A 17,215-nucleotide genomic window follows, 5' to 3' on the forward strand; every position below is an offset into this window, starting at 1 on the left:
CTCGGCTCGGCTCGGCTCGGCTCGGCCCCACCGGCGCTGCTAAGCCGCGCTCCTGCCTTCGCCCGGACCCTGCCCCGCGCCGCCGCCTCCTCCGGCACCGCACGGGCGGCTCGGCGCTGCCCGCCCCTTCCCCAGCCCGGCACACCTACCCCGGCCCGCCTCTGCCGCACCGCCCCGTGCCCCTGTCCTGGCACAGCAGCCCCTCACCCTGAATTCTAACCCTGCCCCGTGCCCCTGTCCTGGCACAGCAGCCCCTCACCCTGAATTCTAACCCTGCCCCGTGCCCCTGTCCTGGCACAGCAGCCCCTCACCCTGAATTCCAGCCCTGCCCCGTGCCCCTGTCCTGGCACAGCAGCCCCTCACCCTGAATTCTAACCCTGCCCCGTGCCCCTGTCCTGGCACAGCAGCCCCTCACCCTGAATTCTAACCCTGCCCCGTGCCCCTGTCCTGGCACAGCAGCCCCTCACCCTGAATTCTAACCCTGCCCCGTGCCCCTGTCCTGGCACAGCAGCCCCTCACCCTGAATTCCAGCCCTGCCCCGTGCCGCTGTCCTGGCACAGCAGCCCCTCACCCTGAATTCCAGCCCTGCCCCGTGCCCCTGTCCTGGCACAGCAGCCCCTCACCCTGAATTCCAGCCCTGCCCCGTGCCCCTGTCCTGGCACAGCAGCCCCTCACCCTGAATTCCAGCCCTGCCCCGTGCCCCTGTCCTGGCACAGCAGCCCCTCACCCTGAATTCCAGCCCTGCCCCGTGCCCCTGTCCTGGCACAGCAGCCCCTCACCCTGAATTCCAGCCCTGCCCCGTGCCCCTGTCCTGGCACAGCAGCCCCTCACCCTGAATTCTAACCCTGCCCCGTGCCCCTGTCTGGCAAAGCTGCCCCACACCCTGCACTCAGCCCTCTCCGTGCACCTGCCCTCCCGCTGTGCACCAGCTCTACACCAGCACGCTTTACACACAGGCCTCCACACTGTACTTTCCTCTTGACTACATTCCACAGGTTCACAACTCAACACAGCTTCCAGAGCTCTTGGCTTTGCAGCACACTGCTCCGCACAGTATTCCTGATCCTGCCAGGCACAGCTCACCTCGGCACAGCCCCGTGTGCCTCACCATCTCTGCACTTGCAGGATTTCACCTTAAACTGCTCTGCACTCTGTAACCTCACCCCCAACCACCCCAGTGTGCAGGCATACGTGTTCTTCTGTGTGCTCCTTACACTCACACTACACTGACACAACACACTACACACTGCAAATATCCCACTCGCTTCATCATCCAAAGTTAATCATTCTATCAAAGCACCACAGAATCATTAAGGTTGGAAAAGACCTTTAAGATCAAGTTCCCTCAAATTCATCACCAGACCATGTCCTTAAGTGCCATATCCACATGTTTTTTGAACATTTCTAGGGATGGTGACTCACACCATACTGCACCCTCATTATATACACCAGTGCAAATGTGTGTACATGTGCAAATCTGTGTACAGCTCATGCTTTCCTCAGGGCTTGACCCCTATACCTGCCCATGCTTTATTCCCTGTATTCTGCTAAGCTTTTGAAACACCCTGCTGTCTTTGCATTACCGTGCGCAACACCAAATGCCAGCATATCTGCACGTCAACTGCACATACACAACCAACTCCCCATTTGCAGAAAGCCCTCTAAACATCCCATTTCACACTTCCCACGCTGTATACACCAAGCACCTGCTATCATTAAGATGCTGACATTATGAACAGAAGAGCTGTCTGTGCTTCCTCCAGACTCCAACTTACCCCATAGCAGTGATACTGCACACTTGGCACTTCGACACCAAGACCACTAATACTGTTCTCTAGTATTTCATCAAGCAAACAAATACTACATGCTGCCACCCTTGTTATCTCACTGATAATCTTCCTCCATGCTGCTGCCAGCGGCAACTGCAGGATACTGTGCTGAGAGGAGCCAGGCTGGGCTTTTGCACATCTCAGTGTCCTTTCATCAGTGTTCTGTGATCAAATCCAGCTCCTCATTTCCTTGCTGTCAGGCACTTGGCCTAGCTGGTCTCTAGCTCTTGTGAATCTCTAGTGATACGTAACAAGTGAAATTAAAACCACCTCAGGAGTGCTTTACTCGTGATACAGTTAGAGCTGAGGTACTGTGCTGGTTTAATTAGTGCATGATGGTAAGTAATCAAATCATACTTTGGTAGCACTTTCAGTAAGAGGCACTCTGCCCACAAGTGAGGCAGCAACTTTTAAATACAGAGGAAGTGAGCAACTACAGCCAACAGCTGGAACTTGTTGCTGGCTGTGCCTGTTTCTGTTCTGCCAAGTCCAGTTGCAAAGTGCCTTGTGCCTCTTGGACTACTGAGCAACACCACAAGATATGCTTATGGATTCTCTGCTTCAGCTTCCCAAGACATGCTGTAGCCTGTCTTATGTTCCAAGTTATTTATGTTGTGGCCACACAACAATGGGGACAACAGGGACAGCCTGTGCTGCCCTTGAAAGGATCCTGTTCTTCTTTTGCAGAGGCATGAAGATACTTGGCTATGCTCACCCAGAAGAGTTAGGGAAGATCTCCTACGTCTCTTCAGGTCAAGTAGAAACTCAACCATTTTCTGTATTGTGACTTAAGATTTCAAGGCTCTCCCACATTCAGGACATGCTTTTATATATAGACATAGAAAAGATTCAGAAGTACTCAGCATTAATTTCTAGTCTGCTGCTACTTTTTAAATAACGCCCAGAAGTGTAAAATGGCCAGCTGCTGCCCTGCACACCTGAGGTAGCTGCAGAATCCCAGTCTGGAGATCTGACTTCTCTTCCTGACATTTAAGCAGCAAGGGATCCTTGCTACTGCACTGTGATCACTTCTATGGACAATGTTACCACATAGAAGTGCTCCATAAACTCAGTAAGCTCTTCCTTGCTTTCCTCTTCCCTTTAAGTAAGATTTCAAAGAACTCACACTTCTGTTTCATTTTTGCCAAGAGCTGGCAGTCCTAAAATTTCTAAATTTAGGTTCACAGCCTTCATTTAAAGATATCTGAAACTCTTTTAATATATCAAGTGTTTCAGAAACAGATTTGTCATACCTAAGGTCACTTTCTAGGCACCTCCACTTTCACTGCAAATATGGAACAAAGCGGTGTTCAAATCTGGATCAGTGGGTTTCCATGTTTCTTTGCATTTCAGCTCCAATGCAGCATTTGAACCCAATTCCATTCCCGAGTGATGAGTTCTGTTTTCACATGGTTTGAGTCTCTTCTTTACAAAGATGTGACTGGGAGTCTCCCTGTAGTGCTACAACTCCTCTTACAAACTCATCAAAAAATACTAGATATAGTCCTGTACAGGAAATTTGTAGGAATGCATTTGTTACATCTCACCAGCCTTTTCACAGCTATTTCTCTTTTTAAGTCTGTTCTTTTGTCACTTCTAGCCTTTATCATGAGGTCCACATTCAAAAGTTTATTGATATTTATTTCTGGCATCATTTCAAATCCTTTGTCAAAATCCTGCCAGACAAAATGCAGGATACACAAAAACCAAACCCAACCACTTTATCCAGAGACTACATTACTTCACTCATGAGGAGACCCATACTGTACTGTCAGCACCAGCCTGGGCTTACCTGCCCCAAACCCCTTCCCTGGGGAGGCAGGAACAGTTCCCTGCCCCAGCTGTGCACAAACACCTCGCTCCTCTCTTGGAGAAGGTTTCACTAGGCAGCGGGATCTGTTCAGCCACATGGAGGCAGCTGGGAAACCGGGCCCTTAAAACATGAGCAGCTGCTGCTCCTGGTCTGGCCGAGTGTTAGTGCAGGGCAGGATAGCTGCTTGCAAGGGGCACATCTACTCTGCCAGAGATTTTGCTGCTTCTGACTCACAGCTCCCCTTTGCCCAAACATACCTCAGATTTACTCCATGGAAACTCACAGCAGAAGTCAGCTGCTGTCCCTCTTTACCTTCATGAGTGCTAGTGAAAAACAAGGTTGTTCTGTGAAGATGTCACATATCTTACAGCCCTCCTGAGGTTACAGGCAGTTGGGGTGGGCAGATGGCCCTCCTGAAATATGTCAGTAAGGACTGGGAGTAGGGAGGAATGATACAATAGTCAATTAACAAACGGCAGAGGGGAGCAGCAGAGCCTACAGAAATTTCCAAGCTGCATAAATAACCTAAGGGGCATGAGCTGAATAGCTGAGAACATATGGGTGCTAATTGCATATTACTCCACCAGAATGGGGAGAAAAAACCCTCCATGTTCATAGAACTGCCTCTGTCCCACCTCAGTGCCCAGAAATGAACTCTAGAGTTGCAAAGCTCAGCACAATGTCCTTGCTCTGCCATCCAGGCAGTGGCAATTCTGGCACCAGTTGAATCTCTCACAGCCCCGAGCAGGGCTGCTCTATCAACACTTAATAGGGTATCTTAATACCCTTTCTGCAAGGGACCATCCAGGTTGAGAGAGGTTGAGAGTCTATCCCCATGAACTTCCTACCCTCTTTTTGAGCTGATGTTCCTTGGATCCTTCATCCCGTTTAATATGGTGTTAGGACATCTCCCTCAGCCCTGAGAACCATGGGATCTGGAACTGCCTGACCTCATCACTTCCCCCTAAATGTGCAGATCCTCTCCTGCCTCTGCAGATGTAGCTGTGCAACTCTGGCACTTAAGGAGAGGAGGGAGGCAGAGAGAAAGCAGCATGCTCTCAAGGTTTCCCCTCCCCAAACCATTGCTTCAGGCTGCACAGGTAACAGTGCTAAAGAGGAGGGGAGAGCAAAGGCATAGGACACATACGCCACAGACAAGACAAACACAAGGAGTACAGCTGCATTACTGGCTGCTCTTTAAGGTATCATTTTGTGCTGCACACATTTGACAACTGCAACACTAGAACAGTAATGAGAGACTGAAAACTGCTGCAAAATTCCTAAGCACAAGCAGCAGAGGTAGAGTCCTGATAGAGGCTTGTGCAACATCAGGCAGGTCCAAATTAATCCTTGAAATAATACCTCTAACTTCTACTAAAGCCTTATTTGGTCCAGGGCTGCAAGAAAGCTGCTCAGTGGAATGGTTTGATTTAATTTACATCTAATTTCTCTGGTGTACATCAACTGGTTACATGTGACCATGAATGTAACATGGTCCTGAAAGCAGTTTTGGGATAAAATAAACCATCATCTTGCTGGCATGAGGATATACTGGTTTAGCTAATCCCATTATTAGAATCAGTTATCTTAAGACAGCACTTTCAAAAGCAAGAAGGTAAACATGAGAGCAAAATAGGTGGCAAGCTGGGCTCTAGAGAGACCTCAGTTTATCTGCAGGAAGGGGACAGTGGTACTTGGTGAGTTATTTTGGGATGCTCAGGAGTAAAGCAAATATGAAGTATGATATACACTCTACAAGACAGCTGTGCTCTTGCAGCTGGGATCAAGTTCTGTCCCAACTGCAAGGATAACTGTTTCCCCTTCACAAAGGAACCTGCTGTCCCAGCACCACACCCTACAGCTCTAACAGTGATGAATTCTCCTAAGCCTGCTCGGCCTGCCTTGTTTGCAGGTGGCCTTTGAGACAGTTATCAGAACAAGCCAGCACAGCAAGTCGCTCCCAGTAAAAATGACTGGGAGGTTTATTTTAGTGAAGTCTTAAAATGTTAGCAATTGCAAGCCTGATTCCTTGAAGCTTCAGGATTTAATGAGCACACCCTGAGTGGCGATCTTCCCCCCTTCTGCTCTGTGCAGCCTTCTGGTGTTTTACTCAGTTATTTCAAACCCTCCTCTGATGTTAAAGCCTTTGAGACAATTTCATTTATCTCCCTAATACTCTCACACAAAGTTTACTCTCTATTTTTAGATTTCAGTTCCTCTGACACCATTCTTGCCTTTTTTCCTAGAATGCACTTTTAAGAGTATTCTTAAAATTTGTCATCACTCGACCCTCCCTAAGCAGTATTACATTTCCAATTATTCTACCCTGTGTAATGCACTGAATTTGCTCCCCATTTCCCTTGTCCAGGGCTTTTTTAAAAAAAACTAACACCTCCTCTGCTTCCTTTCTCCATCTAGCCAAGATGAACTTGAGTTTTCCTCTGTTCAGTTCTTGTTCTATATTGAGATATTCTTGCCTGATTTTCTTATGTCATACATCTATCCCAAGGAAGTGAAAAATCCTCCACTTCTGCTGTATTGTGGTACACCATACAATGCCAAAATGTCAGAGAGCATCCTATGCATCAGAGACTGGAGCCTAGAGGATTTACAGGAAAAACTGGGATCACAAGGGGGCATTGACCTTTATTTGCAGTGACACTCCTGGGTACTTCCATGGTCATTCCTATTAATCACACATTGCTTGCAATTTGGTACATCCTAGCACAACCCTCACTGCCAGCCTGGCCCAGAGGCAAGTGAGGAAGCGGGCAAGAGGAAGGAAATTTGGGTTGCACAAGCAGACTGAAAGGAAAAGGACAAGCACAGCATGATATGGGTAACACACTGGGGATAGGGAAATCTGAAATGGAGGGGTGGATGACAGGAGAGTGGTCCACAGGGTGGCTGTGGGAAGTGGGGTGGGAGATGTCCAGCTCCTGCAGCAGTGCAGGGGGCTGAGCAGCAGTGCAGGAACGAGCCTGGCTCTTGAGAGAGGACTTGGTTTTCAGAGTCAGCAGCTGGAGCTGCACCTTTTGACATGTCTGTAGTCTCCACAGGGCATCTGTCGACCTTGTGAAATGCTGCCCCTTCTGCTTCCCAACTGCCTCCTTCTGCCCTGCTCCAAGGGGCAAGTCATGCTGGTCCTGCCAGCCAGATACCAGTAACTACTCACCAGACACCTCCAGTTCCTGGGGACCAGATGAAAAATCCCATTCCTGGAGTCACAGCTGTGCCATATGCTGCTGAGCCAATGCTGTTCTCTGCCTCAGAGATGGACACAATGCACACAGTGACAGTAATACTCTTTCAGATGAAAATAAGGTTTACAAGAGGAAGTAAGTTAATTTATAATTAACTCGAGACGCCTGAGCCCAAGACAAGGAACACTTTTTAACTGGCAGCCAGATGGCTTTGCGGGCTCTGTTCCTTAAACCATTTATCAGCTTTTCATCTCAGAGACTGCCAGTCAAACAGCAGGCCCTGGAAATTATCCTACCATCTCTCCAGAAGGGTTTTTTTGTATAGAGGTCTTGTTGGGTTTCCAAACTTTATGTAAGTAGCTTCATTTACTACAGCCAGAATTTCTTAACGAAGGGAATATAGGACAGAGACACTTGTTTTGCATGGGAGACACCTCTCCAGGGCTGCAGATTTAAGATTTCCTTCCCTTCCTTACCTAAAAGAAAACTAAAAACTAATTACTACTTAAGCAGAAATGAAAAGCTTTTCTTTGCTCTTTGGTGTGTATGCCTTTGTAACAAGCTCTCTCACAGCAGGGCAGTTTCCTTGACCTGCTGGTGCTAGAAATGTATTCTCGTGAAATTGAAGATTTCCTCTTCTGTATACAAAATTAATATATTCTTCCTAGATGAAAATCATAGTAATGAGCATCTTCTGCTCTGCATCTCTACACAGACGCATGTGAGAATGCTGACTCCCGACATGAAGCATTTGATGCCCCATACAGTGTTGATTCCAAAGGTCAGATTTTAAGGCCCATGGCAATCTTCTTTCCCCACCTCCTGCATGGCAGAAACCAGGAAATTCTCCCCATGATTCCTGCATTTGAGGCCAAAGCACCTGCATTGAAGGAGCTGCCCAATTACTCCCATGGTTACAATGCCTTTATCATTATGGATCATTTTACTATCAAATTGTCATGGGATGCTACTCTGCATTGGTCTGCTAACTGAAGAGCCATCAAATTCTGTGTTTTGATCGTCATCTTACTACTGTAGAGCTCAATTTTTCTCTCCATGGTTTTTCAAACAAAATGGATACTATAATGGGTTTGGGATTTTCTGGTTTTTTTTATAGAAACACTTTATTGCTGCAGTCAATAACCCTGTGTATCACACACAAATAACCAATTACAGTTTAAGAAACTAAAAATAACTCTGCAAGTGGCAATACTGAGAAAACAAACATACATGAAAGGATACAAAACTATACATTAAGTTACTAGAAATTTAATAACTAAAAAATTCTGCAGAAGTATGAAGTGTCTTGTATAAACTATACAACACATGCCAGTGTAAAGTTCTTCAACATTATACAATTACCTATCTACAAATGTTTTATCGAAATACAAGATTAGCTGCAATTTTTAAAGTTATCTTCTATACAAAGACAAGTGCTTTCAGTACTTCATTGGAATACACAGACACCGCAATATCTCAAAATTAAAAAATAATCACGAAATAAAAGGTCCCACTTAGAAATTTTCTTTCTGTATCTAATACAACACTAAGGAAATCCAGCCAGCAATATCCTTGCTTTTGTATTTGCCCTGTTTCACCCATATCTGAGAGGGACCCAACCCACAGTCACTGACCTCCCCCTTTTCATTGCTGGCCAGTCTCCAGAGCAGACCACACCAGAAATCTGTATCTTAACACACTTCAGCTTTAGGAGAGATTTGGACCTGGGTCCCACTTCACAATACTTACTCTGCCACATACACGGCAGAAGCAACCAGCTCCTGTGCATGGCCACATCCAGGCATCACTTCAAAGGTTCCTCACGAGTGGCAGGCCAAGCAGCCCCCTTCCTTACAGCACCAAGTGGGACTGATGCTCTGATCAGTACAGGGGATTGGCTTGCACAGAGTTACTACTGCTTCCCAGGGATTCCCAGGTACAGCACAGAGGCCCAGTACTTCTCTAACCCCTTGCAGGCTCATTCAATCTTCATTGAATGCCTCCTGCTGAAGCAAAGCCAATCTCAATGACATTTGACCAGATGAAGCTGTCCTGATGTCTGGCCATCTCTTCAGAACACATTTTAAACATCACTCCTGCTCCCAAAATACAGGCTTACAGCTGAAAAAAGTCCTGAGAATTCATAGGAATTTAAGATCTCATCAGCTCCTAAATGGGATCAACCTTCTGCAGCACACACCTGTCTAACATAATGCATGTTCATGACCTGGCAGATACATCAAATGTGACATAGCAGGGGAATTTCCTTGGCCCAGGTGGTATCTTTTTGGACAGAAGTGATGCCAATAGAATGGGAGTCTGGTCAGTTATCTGGGGCATTGGACCCATCAGCAAAGGCTCTGGCAATCTAGGGAAGGGATTGTGGTAGATGGCATTAAGCCAACATTCCCTCCTACTTAAATTCTGGTCTCAGGGAAGTCCCAGGGTAACCCAAGCTAACTTTGACCAAGGTACAAGGACCAGACTTCTATTTCAGTCATTTCAAAAGCTGCCAGAGGGAAGTATTGGAAAGCTTGATCTAATAGGGGATGGTTGTTCCCCTTACTGACATCTGAACAGAAAGGACAGAGCTCACCTGAGATGTCATCAGTGCCACACAGCTGGAAGCTGAAAAAAGTCAACAGTATCTTCTTGAGGACAAAGAAGAAAAAAGCACCATTCAGCATTCTCAAATATTTGATGGCACCATGCAGAAGCAGAGAACTGCATCTCCAGAAGCCCACCATTAACACCAAGCAAGAATCAGCATGAGAAGTGTGACCAGCATAAATGAAACCCCTGACAAATGGATCTGTTCTGCAGCCTTTCCTGGTATGAGCAATCCTAAACAGTATAGAGAGCTTAAATAATAGGCCTTAATTTTCATTCAGAAGAATGAAAATGGAGAGGGAATTGTTAGCAGCAACACTGGCTAAAACATTTTCATTCACAAATATTTTTCCCCAAGTGATTTTGCTGGAGATGATTTTTCTTTACAAGTTAAGATACTCAGGGGCACAGCAAAAACATTCAGTACCCTGAATACACTGAACACTACCTGGCATGTTCCACATGCAGCTTCCGAAACACCGAATGAGATTTTTCAATATTTCACCCAGAATCATGTACAACAGTGACTGAAGCAGGACCAGCAAGTTACAGTACGCTGTATCAGCAATGTCAGAACACTGCTCACACACCACAGCCTCTCAGGTGTGAGCTGGAGAACAGCCAGGTTTCATACCAGGACTTGTCCATCTTCATTTCACCTACCGGCCACAGATGGGATGAGAACGTGCGCAGCATTGCTCAGCAGCTGATTGTGTCCATTCTGCAGCTGTAACGTGAGCATCTCGCAGATGGGCAGGCCTGGTGCACTTGGGCATTTCAGAAGAACATCATGAAGGTGTGCAAGACCTGATACTTAACCCACCTGAGTTTATCTAGTGAATCTTTCACAGAACAAAATAGAAAACAAAATGAGACGGTGTATTATCTGCATTCTCATAATAGAAGAGGATCACCCACAGCAGAGTTCAGGAGAGGTCTTGAGTAATTGCACTTTAAATTATGGCAGGCACAGGCAACAAACTCTGAATGTGTATGGTCATGAAGACTCTGCCCTGATACTAGCAGGGTACACAGGGTTTGCCTGCCTGTATCGCTTAAGCACGGGACATCCTGACAGCTAATACAGTACACAAACCCATGCCAGCGCAGCTTTACCAGGACTGCCCAGAGGTCTGGATTTTAACACGTCTCAAGAACAAGGTACCATGTTGTTCATGAAGATCACAGACAGTAAGCTTCAAGCATGAAGTGAGAGGCACACGTGCTTTTCCTCTAACAGGTCTCAGTAACCACTGGGATGTGTGTTCTCTTCCCACAGTCCCTTCTCTGCCTTCTATTAAAATACTGATTTAGAAATAAATTAGTATTACATGTTAAGGAAAAAATCCCTGATCTCTTACTGGTATACTTTAAGAAGTCTTAAAGCAGCTACTTTTACTATGAAAAGAATGTACCCAAAGTTGTACTAGAAAAATAGTAAGTGAAACTTAACTAGAGCTCAGAATTTAGTTCAGTATCTCAACAAGTAAACAGAAACTTTTACCTGAGAAGTCCAGGCAACTCCTACTAAAACCAGCTATATTATCATCATTGACTTTACAGAGATTTAGATAGGGCTCAGGAAGGGAAAGTCAGCTTTCAAATGCAGAGGCCTCATGTGCTGACTTTTCGTGGGGCTCCATTTCTGCTCCAGTCACACTGAGACTTTGGCTGAATGAGGGCTCGAAGCTGGACAATGGTGCAGTGAAGCAGACTGGACAAACAAATCAACTGCAGACACCACAGGCTTTGGGCAACTCTGTCTAAAGGTCTGCAAACAGATTTTAAAACTGTCCCTCTCTTTGCATGAAAGCAGACTAATTAAAAAGCCAGTCCCAAATTCAAAACCACAGACAAAAACTATTCTCTGACCACGTAGTGCATCACATCAGGACTAAAACCAGGCAGGTATTTTTAAATTTATCCACTTAATGTGATATTTACTTCCTACACTTGTATCTCAGCATCTCCTCTGACAACATCAAATTCTTGGGTAATTCACACATGACACAGCACTAAAGAAGGAAAACCAGTTTCAGCTGTATTGACTACGTTTCCTTTTTGCTATAACAGTTCACATTTTTATCAATATAGCAACAAAGCCTTTGCCAATGGTTTGGAATGAAAGTTATATCAGGTATATATGTGCAGGTATGGTGATGGTCTGACTTGTTGGGAAAAAAAAATCAAAACCAATCCCCAAAACAGAGCACTGAAACTATTGAAAACAAACACTGTACACATCCACTATTCCTCATACACAAGTCACAAGTGCAATATCCTTTGAAGAAAACTGCTCCTCAAAGGAACCCCAAAGAGGCAGAGTTTTTTAGTGTTTGGTTTAGTAAGATAATGGGGGCATGTGTTGGAAATCACAGGCTGGAATTTTTTAATTTTTTCTTTTTTTCATAAGGCAAGAGGTTTATGTTCCAGAAGAATAGATGGGGTAAAGAATGAAGAAATGTTTCAAAAATGAGACATTCTTTCAAGTTTCATTCTCATTTGACATACATATTACAAAATAAAGATTTTTAAAAGTGCTATATGCTTTGTAAGTCTCATCGCAATATGTAAAGCAAGATTTTACACCTGCTGCCTAAGACACAATGTTAGTGGCAGTGTTAGTGGTAGATTAGACACTCTCTCTCTCTCATTTCCCTCACTGTCTGGCACAACCTCCTTCATCACGCATAAAGAACTGACCAACCAACCAACCCCACTCTACACATCCTCCAGAATCACTTAAGATTCATCTTGTAAAGTAACAGACTCCATGAAGTTGGTGACAGCTCGCTAGCGGCTTGCTTGATACCAAACCCAAGGCTCATTCTACCCAATATCCTGTGGCTCTTTGATCAGCCAGTATGAGACACAAAACGTTGAGAGGTATGCAGCCATGATGACATTGACAGATATGCCTAAGGGATTTTAAAAAATTCCAACAAAAAACAAATGTAAAAAAATTTATCCGCCAGCCCTCAGCTGTTAGCTGATTTTAAAAAGGTAGAGCAGTTTGCAGTAAACAATGATATTAAAATCTTCAAGGACATACAGAAACACCCCTCCCACCCAGAAATCAGACATGAAGGATTTCTGCAGCACAGTCTTCTGGCTCTGTGTAATGTGAAGAGTTTGTGTCTGAATGGTGAACCCCAAACGTTTCTTTACTTTCGAAGTTTGGCTCCGTTAGTGCAGGTTTTTCAAAAATATTCTTTTTGCTAGTTTCTGGACAGTTTTGTACATATATTACTCGGTTATAAGCTTTAAGTCTCTTCCACAGCTGTACGTACACCTTGCATTGTACATACATAAACAGAAGTCCTCCAGTGAAACCAATAGCCACAACTACCAGCTTAGTCCAAAATGGCCACTCTAGAATACCTGGAAGAAAAAAAATAAAAAGAAGAATTAAAAAACAGACCTGGTCAATATCAGCTGGACTAAATTGGATCTTTCACAAATGTACTGTAAGGAAACTGTCACAGAGTTTGGGTCATGCAAACTATTCTTAGTTTGCCATTTTTCCTGTTTGGCTTTTTTTTTCCCTCCTTCAAGTCAAGCACACAGACTTCTGATTCACATATCACATTCTTCCCCACCAGAGAAAAAACCAAAACAACTGATTTTCTGTGTCTGAGCCTTGATGCAGTACAATCACAAAGTCAAAGCAACCACCAGTTGCTTGTAATATGCTTAGGTCCTCTTACACCTGTTTTTAAAGTAAGACTGGATCAAATTATGAAAGGGATTCTATGGCATGGTTTCCTCTTCATAGCAGAGACTCAACTCAGTGACCCAACAAGTCTGTTCCACTCTGTGATCACACGGTACATGGAGACATAAAGGAATGGTTGTTACCATATAGTTTGACATGTTTGTTATGCAGATGAGAAAATTTTATCTGCATCACACCCAGTAACTTTTATCTGAACTACAGCATCTCCTCTGATACAAAACTGCAAGTGCTGGAGATGCTGAAGCATTCCAAGCTTACCCTCTGTCCTTAAAAATTACCACCATCACTTTTCCTAAATTTGTCTAGCTTGAACCTTTAGACAGTGGATCTTGTTACATTTCTATCAATCATTTTTAAATTAAAAACTTTTCATTTTGTACATTAGGTCCTGTATTCATCCAGCCTCTTTAAAATAAGTGTCATCACAAGATGGATATGAAACTATGCCGAATCACCCATTATCAGGTTTTTCAGAGAATAAAATTGTATCTTTCCAACTCTTCGAAGTTTTAAACAAGATACAGGGTGGTGTTGTTTTGGAAATGCATGGTAGTATGGGAGGAATGAAAATATTTTAGTCCCAAAATACAAAGGGCACTGCAGCCCTACCACTGATGAAATCCCATCTGTGATTCATATCTGACCCTCTGATTCACAGGTGAGCTGTCTGGTGCTGTCTGTAGGCAGTGACAGCATATGCTTGCCCCTGTGTGGACATGAATATATATCCACACACACTCCCTGCATCCCCCAGCTCATTACAGCACTCCCTGGATTTAGAATCCAAAGGAAGGGAGCAAAGAAAGCACTGCAACATATATTTACTGGTTAAAATAACCTGGAGACGATATATCTTTGAAAGCATATCCTTTTCATTATCATATGGAAACCTTACACTGAAAGACCAATAATTTTCCCTGTTCATGCAAAAGATGGGGTTGGATGGAAGAGAAACAAAGAGATTTCATTGAAAGCAGCTTCCTGACTGAAGTCATGAACAGTCTAACTATAGCCTAAATGAGAAATGAGAGGATAACTTTTTAATTTCAAGTGATTCTGCTCTGAAGAGACTGTAACAGCTCTGTGGATTTGCAGGTTCATTAATGCTCAACTACCTCCCCAAAGTACACTGTTCAATCACCAGCAAAACATCTTCCACCTGCATGTCTAGTTGGCATGCAGTGCTCTGGAAGCCTTCTAACAGCTTCCATCCCTTCTATCCCCACCTTCAGGCTCAGCTGCCTGAGGAACATTCTGTGACAGCTGCAAATCTGAAGCCCAGCATACCTAAGTAAACACATTTCAGATTGATAAGTTTACTGCTGACATACTCAAGAAAGCTTACTATTCAAGAAGCTGAGATACCGATTGCACTGGGGTGGCAGCCACTACATGAATTGCAGTGCATCTTGTCTCAGTTATGCAAACTGGAGTCCTAATATTCAACCTAAATTTCTTCTGCTTCAGGCACAATCACTCAAAAGTTTTTCCAGCCTAACATGGCTCTCACTGATGACTAACCCACCCACAGATGACTGGGAGGAAAGAAAACCCTGTTGATTTACCTCAAAGATTTGAATTTAGGTTCCTCTTAACTTCTTCTCTTTTTTAAAACTGTTCCAGTTTTGCCCAGTTTAAAGGTAGTCATAGCAGCAAACAAATGCTTACATCCTTATCTGCAAATTTAGACCTAAATTTGCTGAGGCAGTACAACTTTGTGTCTGGCTACAGTGGATTAGCTCTCGTATCTGCGCATTTCACAAGTGCAAACTAAATTGACCTGAAACAGATTTAAAAAGCACCCACAGATTAATTCACTGGTTAACTTATTGATTTAACTAAGTAATTTTAGAATGGTGCTTTTAAACAAACCCAACCCCACGGTAAAGCTGACTAGTTTAAGTATAAACATTACCTGCACACTTATGTTCCACATGCTCTCTGCAATCAGGATAAATCATTATTCCAAGAGAGTAAGTGGGAAGATAAGCAAGTAACATACCGGTAGTTTGTCCCTGTTTAATCTCCTCAGCAGTCCTGTCTATCAGGACATAGAGAGACCACACAACGCAGGTGATGGCAATGATATGGAATGTTACAGAGCACATAATCTTCCTCCTCTCGCTGGCTGTCATCTGCAGCTTCTCCCACTGGCAAGAAACCCAGAACCAGAGTAAAAGATTAGGAGTTTATTGTAGTTACTAGAGAGTATGAAAAGAGAACATTGGTAAAAACAAAAACCAGGCAGGAGACCAGTTTCCTCCTAACAAGGATTTTAGAAGTCAAATGGCATCATTGCTTTGGCCACAGCATGTGTGTGATGGCTAGTAGCTCACCCTGCTGTGACAGGAGCCATCCTGCTGCCAGAGGGGACTTGAGTGCAGCTCCCACCCTCAGCACAATGTCATCACACCCTGCTTACCCACACATGGGCAGCTCCAGCACAGAGGGGCCCAAGCACTGCTGCTCCTTCCTGTGTTCCCCACTTGACAGCAGGTACCCACAGCTGCAGCTGAGCATCACGAGTGGGAGTGGGTACCCTTGCTCAGGGAGGCATTCAATAAAACAATGGTGAAGTGGCACATGATTCAGCTGACCATGGTGTGTAAAGACACCTCATGGTGAGCTCTCAGAGTCCCATGGCTGTTGAGCTCTCAGCTCAAGGCTGTTCAGCTCTGACCTCATGCCTCTGGGGGTTTCATTCAATCTTTACATATATTTAATACCGCTTACAGCAGTGACACTCACACTTTATTTTCAGTGTTTCAAGTGCACTTAAATACATATGCCCTAAGAATATACCACACAATTGGGGTGACAGCTTTTCTAAGCAAGAGGATGCAGCAAACTAAATCCCCAGACCTGCATCTATCAATAATGCTTACATAGCCCAAAACAAAACCACAAAATCAGGCCAATGTAATTTCAGAAAGATACAAGGAAACTAGACGATTATTATAGATGCTTCTAATATGTCAGACATACCTGAGACACCCAGAAGCTATGTTTTAAATTTCTTTTCTGTAATCTCCCCTATGTATATGATGAAAGTTTTTGCATGTGGGACACACATCCCTTAGCCTATGTGTCTGGAAGAGAGTCATGATGGGCTTTTCTCACAAAAAAATACAAAATATTTCACAAAATATATGCTGGGACACATAAACATCTCATGCATAAAAAGGTACATTTGATGTCTCCTAGAATAATTTGTAGAAAAAGAGGACTTCAAAAAGGAGGCATAATGTGGAAGGGGGTGAGGATGACCTGAATGGTATGATTGAAATCATCCATTATGATGAATTATTGCTTCCACTGCCACAAATACGAGAATGGTTGAAACATGAGACAGAGACTCTGTGATCATCTCTGTGCTACCAACAAACAATCTCTTTGTCCAGTCCAAGCCACATTTCCAGTTGTGTGGGCATCCAAACCTCATCGTGGCACAAGAATTGAATACTTCCAGGAATGAAATACTAGACTCAGGTTGTACTAGAAAGCTGTATTTTTTAAATCTTTTTAGAAAAAGATTGGACAAAACATTTCCTTTGCACGTTGTATTTAAAATAGAAAATTGCTTTTGCATCTATTCAAAGGTGTTGCCTTTTGATAGAAAGTATAAATTAATAAAATTATTTTGCCAAAAAGAACTATGTTAAATCTATTTGCAAATGCTTTTACAGAGCCATTAGGACCTGTGTTTTGATTAATTTATAGTTCTCTTTTTTGTTCCACAGCTTGGGCTCCTCTGCTGGACAATGCCTCCTGTGAACTGCTGGCTCCACAGTCACTAAACCAGCTTGCACCACCTCACCTCTTCAAGAGAGATGACTGCAAAGCAAAAGAGGAAATATTCTGCAAATTGCACACTAGCCTGGAGAGGAAGCTCCAATCTGTAGGTCCCTGCTGCATTATTCTGATAACACATAACGTGGCATTTCCCACTTAAAACAGTTAGCAGTTCTGGATTTCTCAAGTGTTGTTAAAAAAAAAAAAAAATCAGCAGAAAATTTAGATTTTA

At 44.0% G+C, this 17,215-nt stretch overlaps 1 protein-coding gene across 7 annotated transcripts in view; it reads right to left on the reverse strand.

Annotated features, from left to right (window-relative positions):
- Nucleotides 1–11,820: 11,820 nt before the first annotated feature.
- The window catches only part of MARCHF8 (membrane associated ring-CH-type finger 8), an 86,719-nt gene continuing 81,324 nt past the window's right edge, over nt 11,821–17,215 (reverse strand). For all 7 annotated transcript variants that reach the window (XM_069019534.1, XM_069019538.1, XM_069019530.1 and 4 more), the window contains 2 exons: nt 15,194–15,341; nt 11,821–12,836 (listed from right to left, as the gene is read on the reverse strand). In XM_069019534.1, coding sequence (XP_068875635.1) covers nt 12,532–12,836; nt 15,194–15,341 — 453 coding nt within the window. In that variant the 3' untranslated portion in view covers nt 11,821–12,531. The remainder of the gene's footprint in view (nt 12,837–15,193; nt 15,342–17,215) is intronic.

The sequence above is a fragment of the Aphelocoma coerulescens genome, chromosome 6 (genome assembly GCF_041296385.1).
Source record: "Aphelocoma coerulescens isolate FSJ_1873_10779 chromosome 6, UR_Acoe_1.0, whole genome shotgun sequence".
In the NCBI taxonomy this organism is placed as follows: domain Eukaryota; kingdom Metazoa; phylum Chordata; class Aves; order Passeriformes; family Corvidae; genus Aphelocoma; species Aphelocoma coerulescens.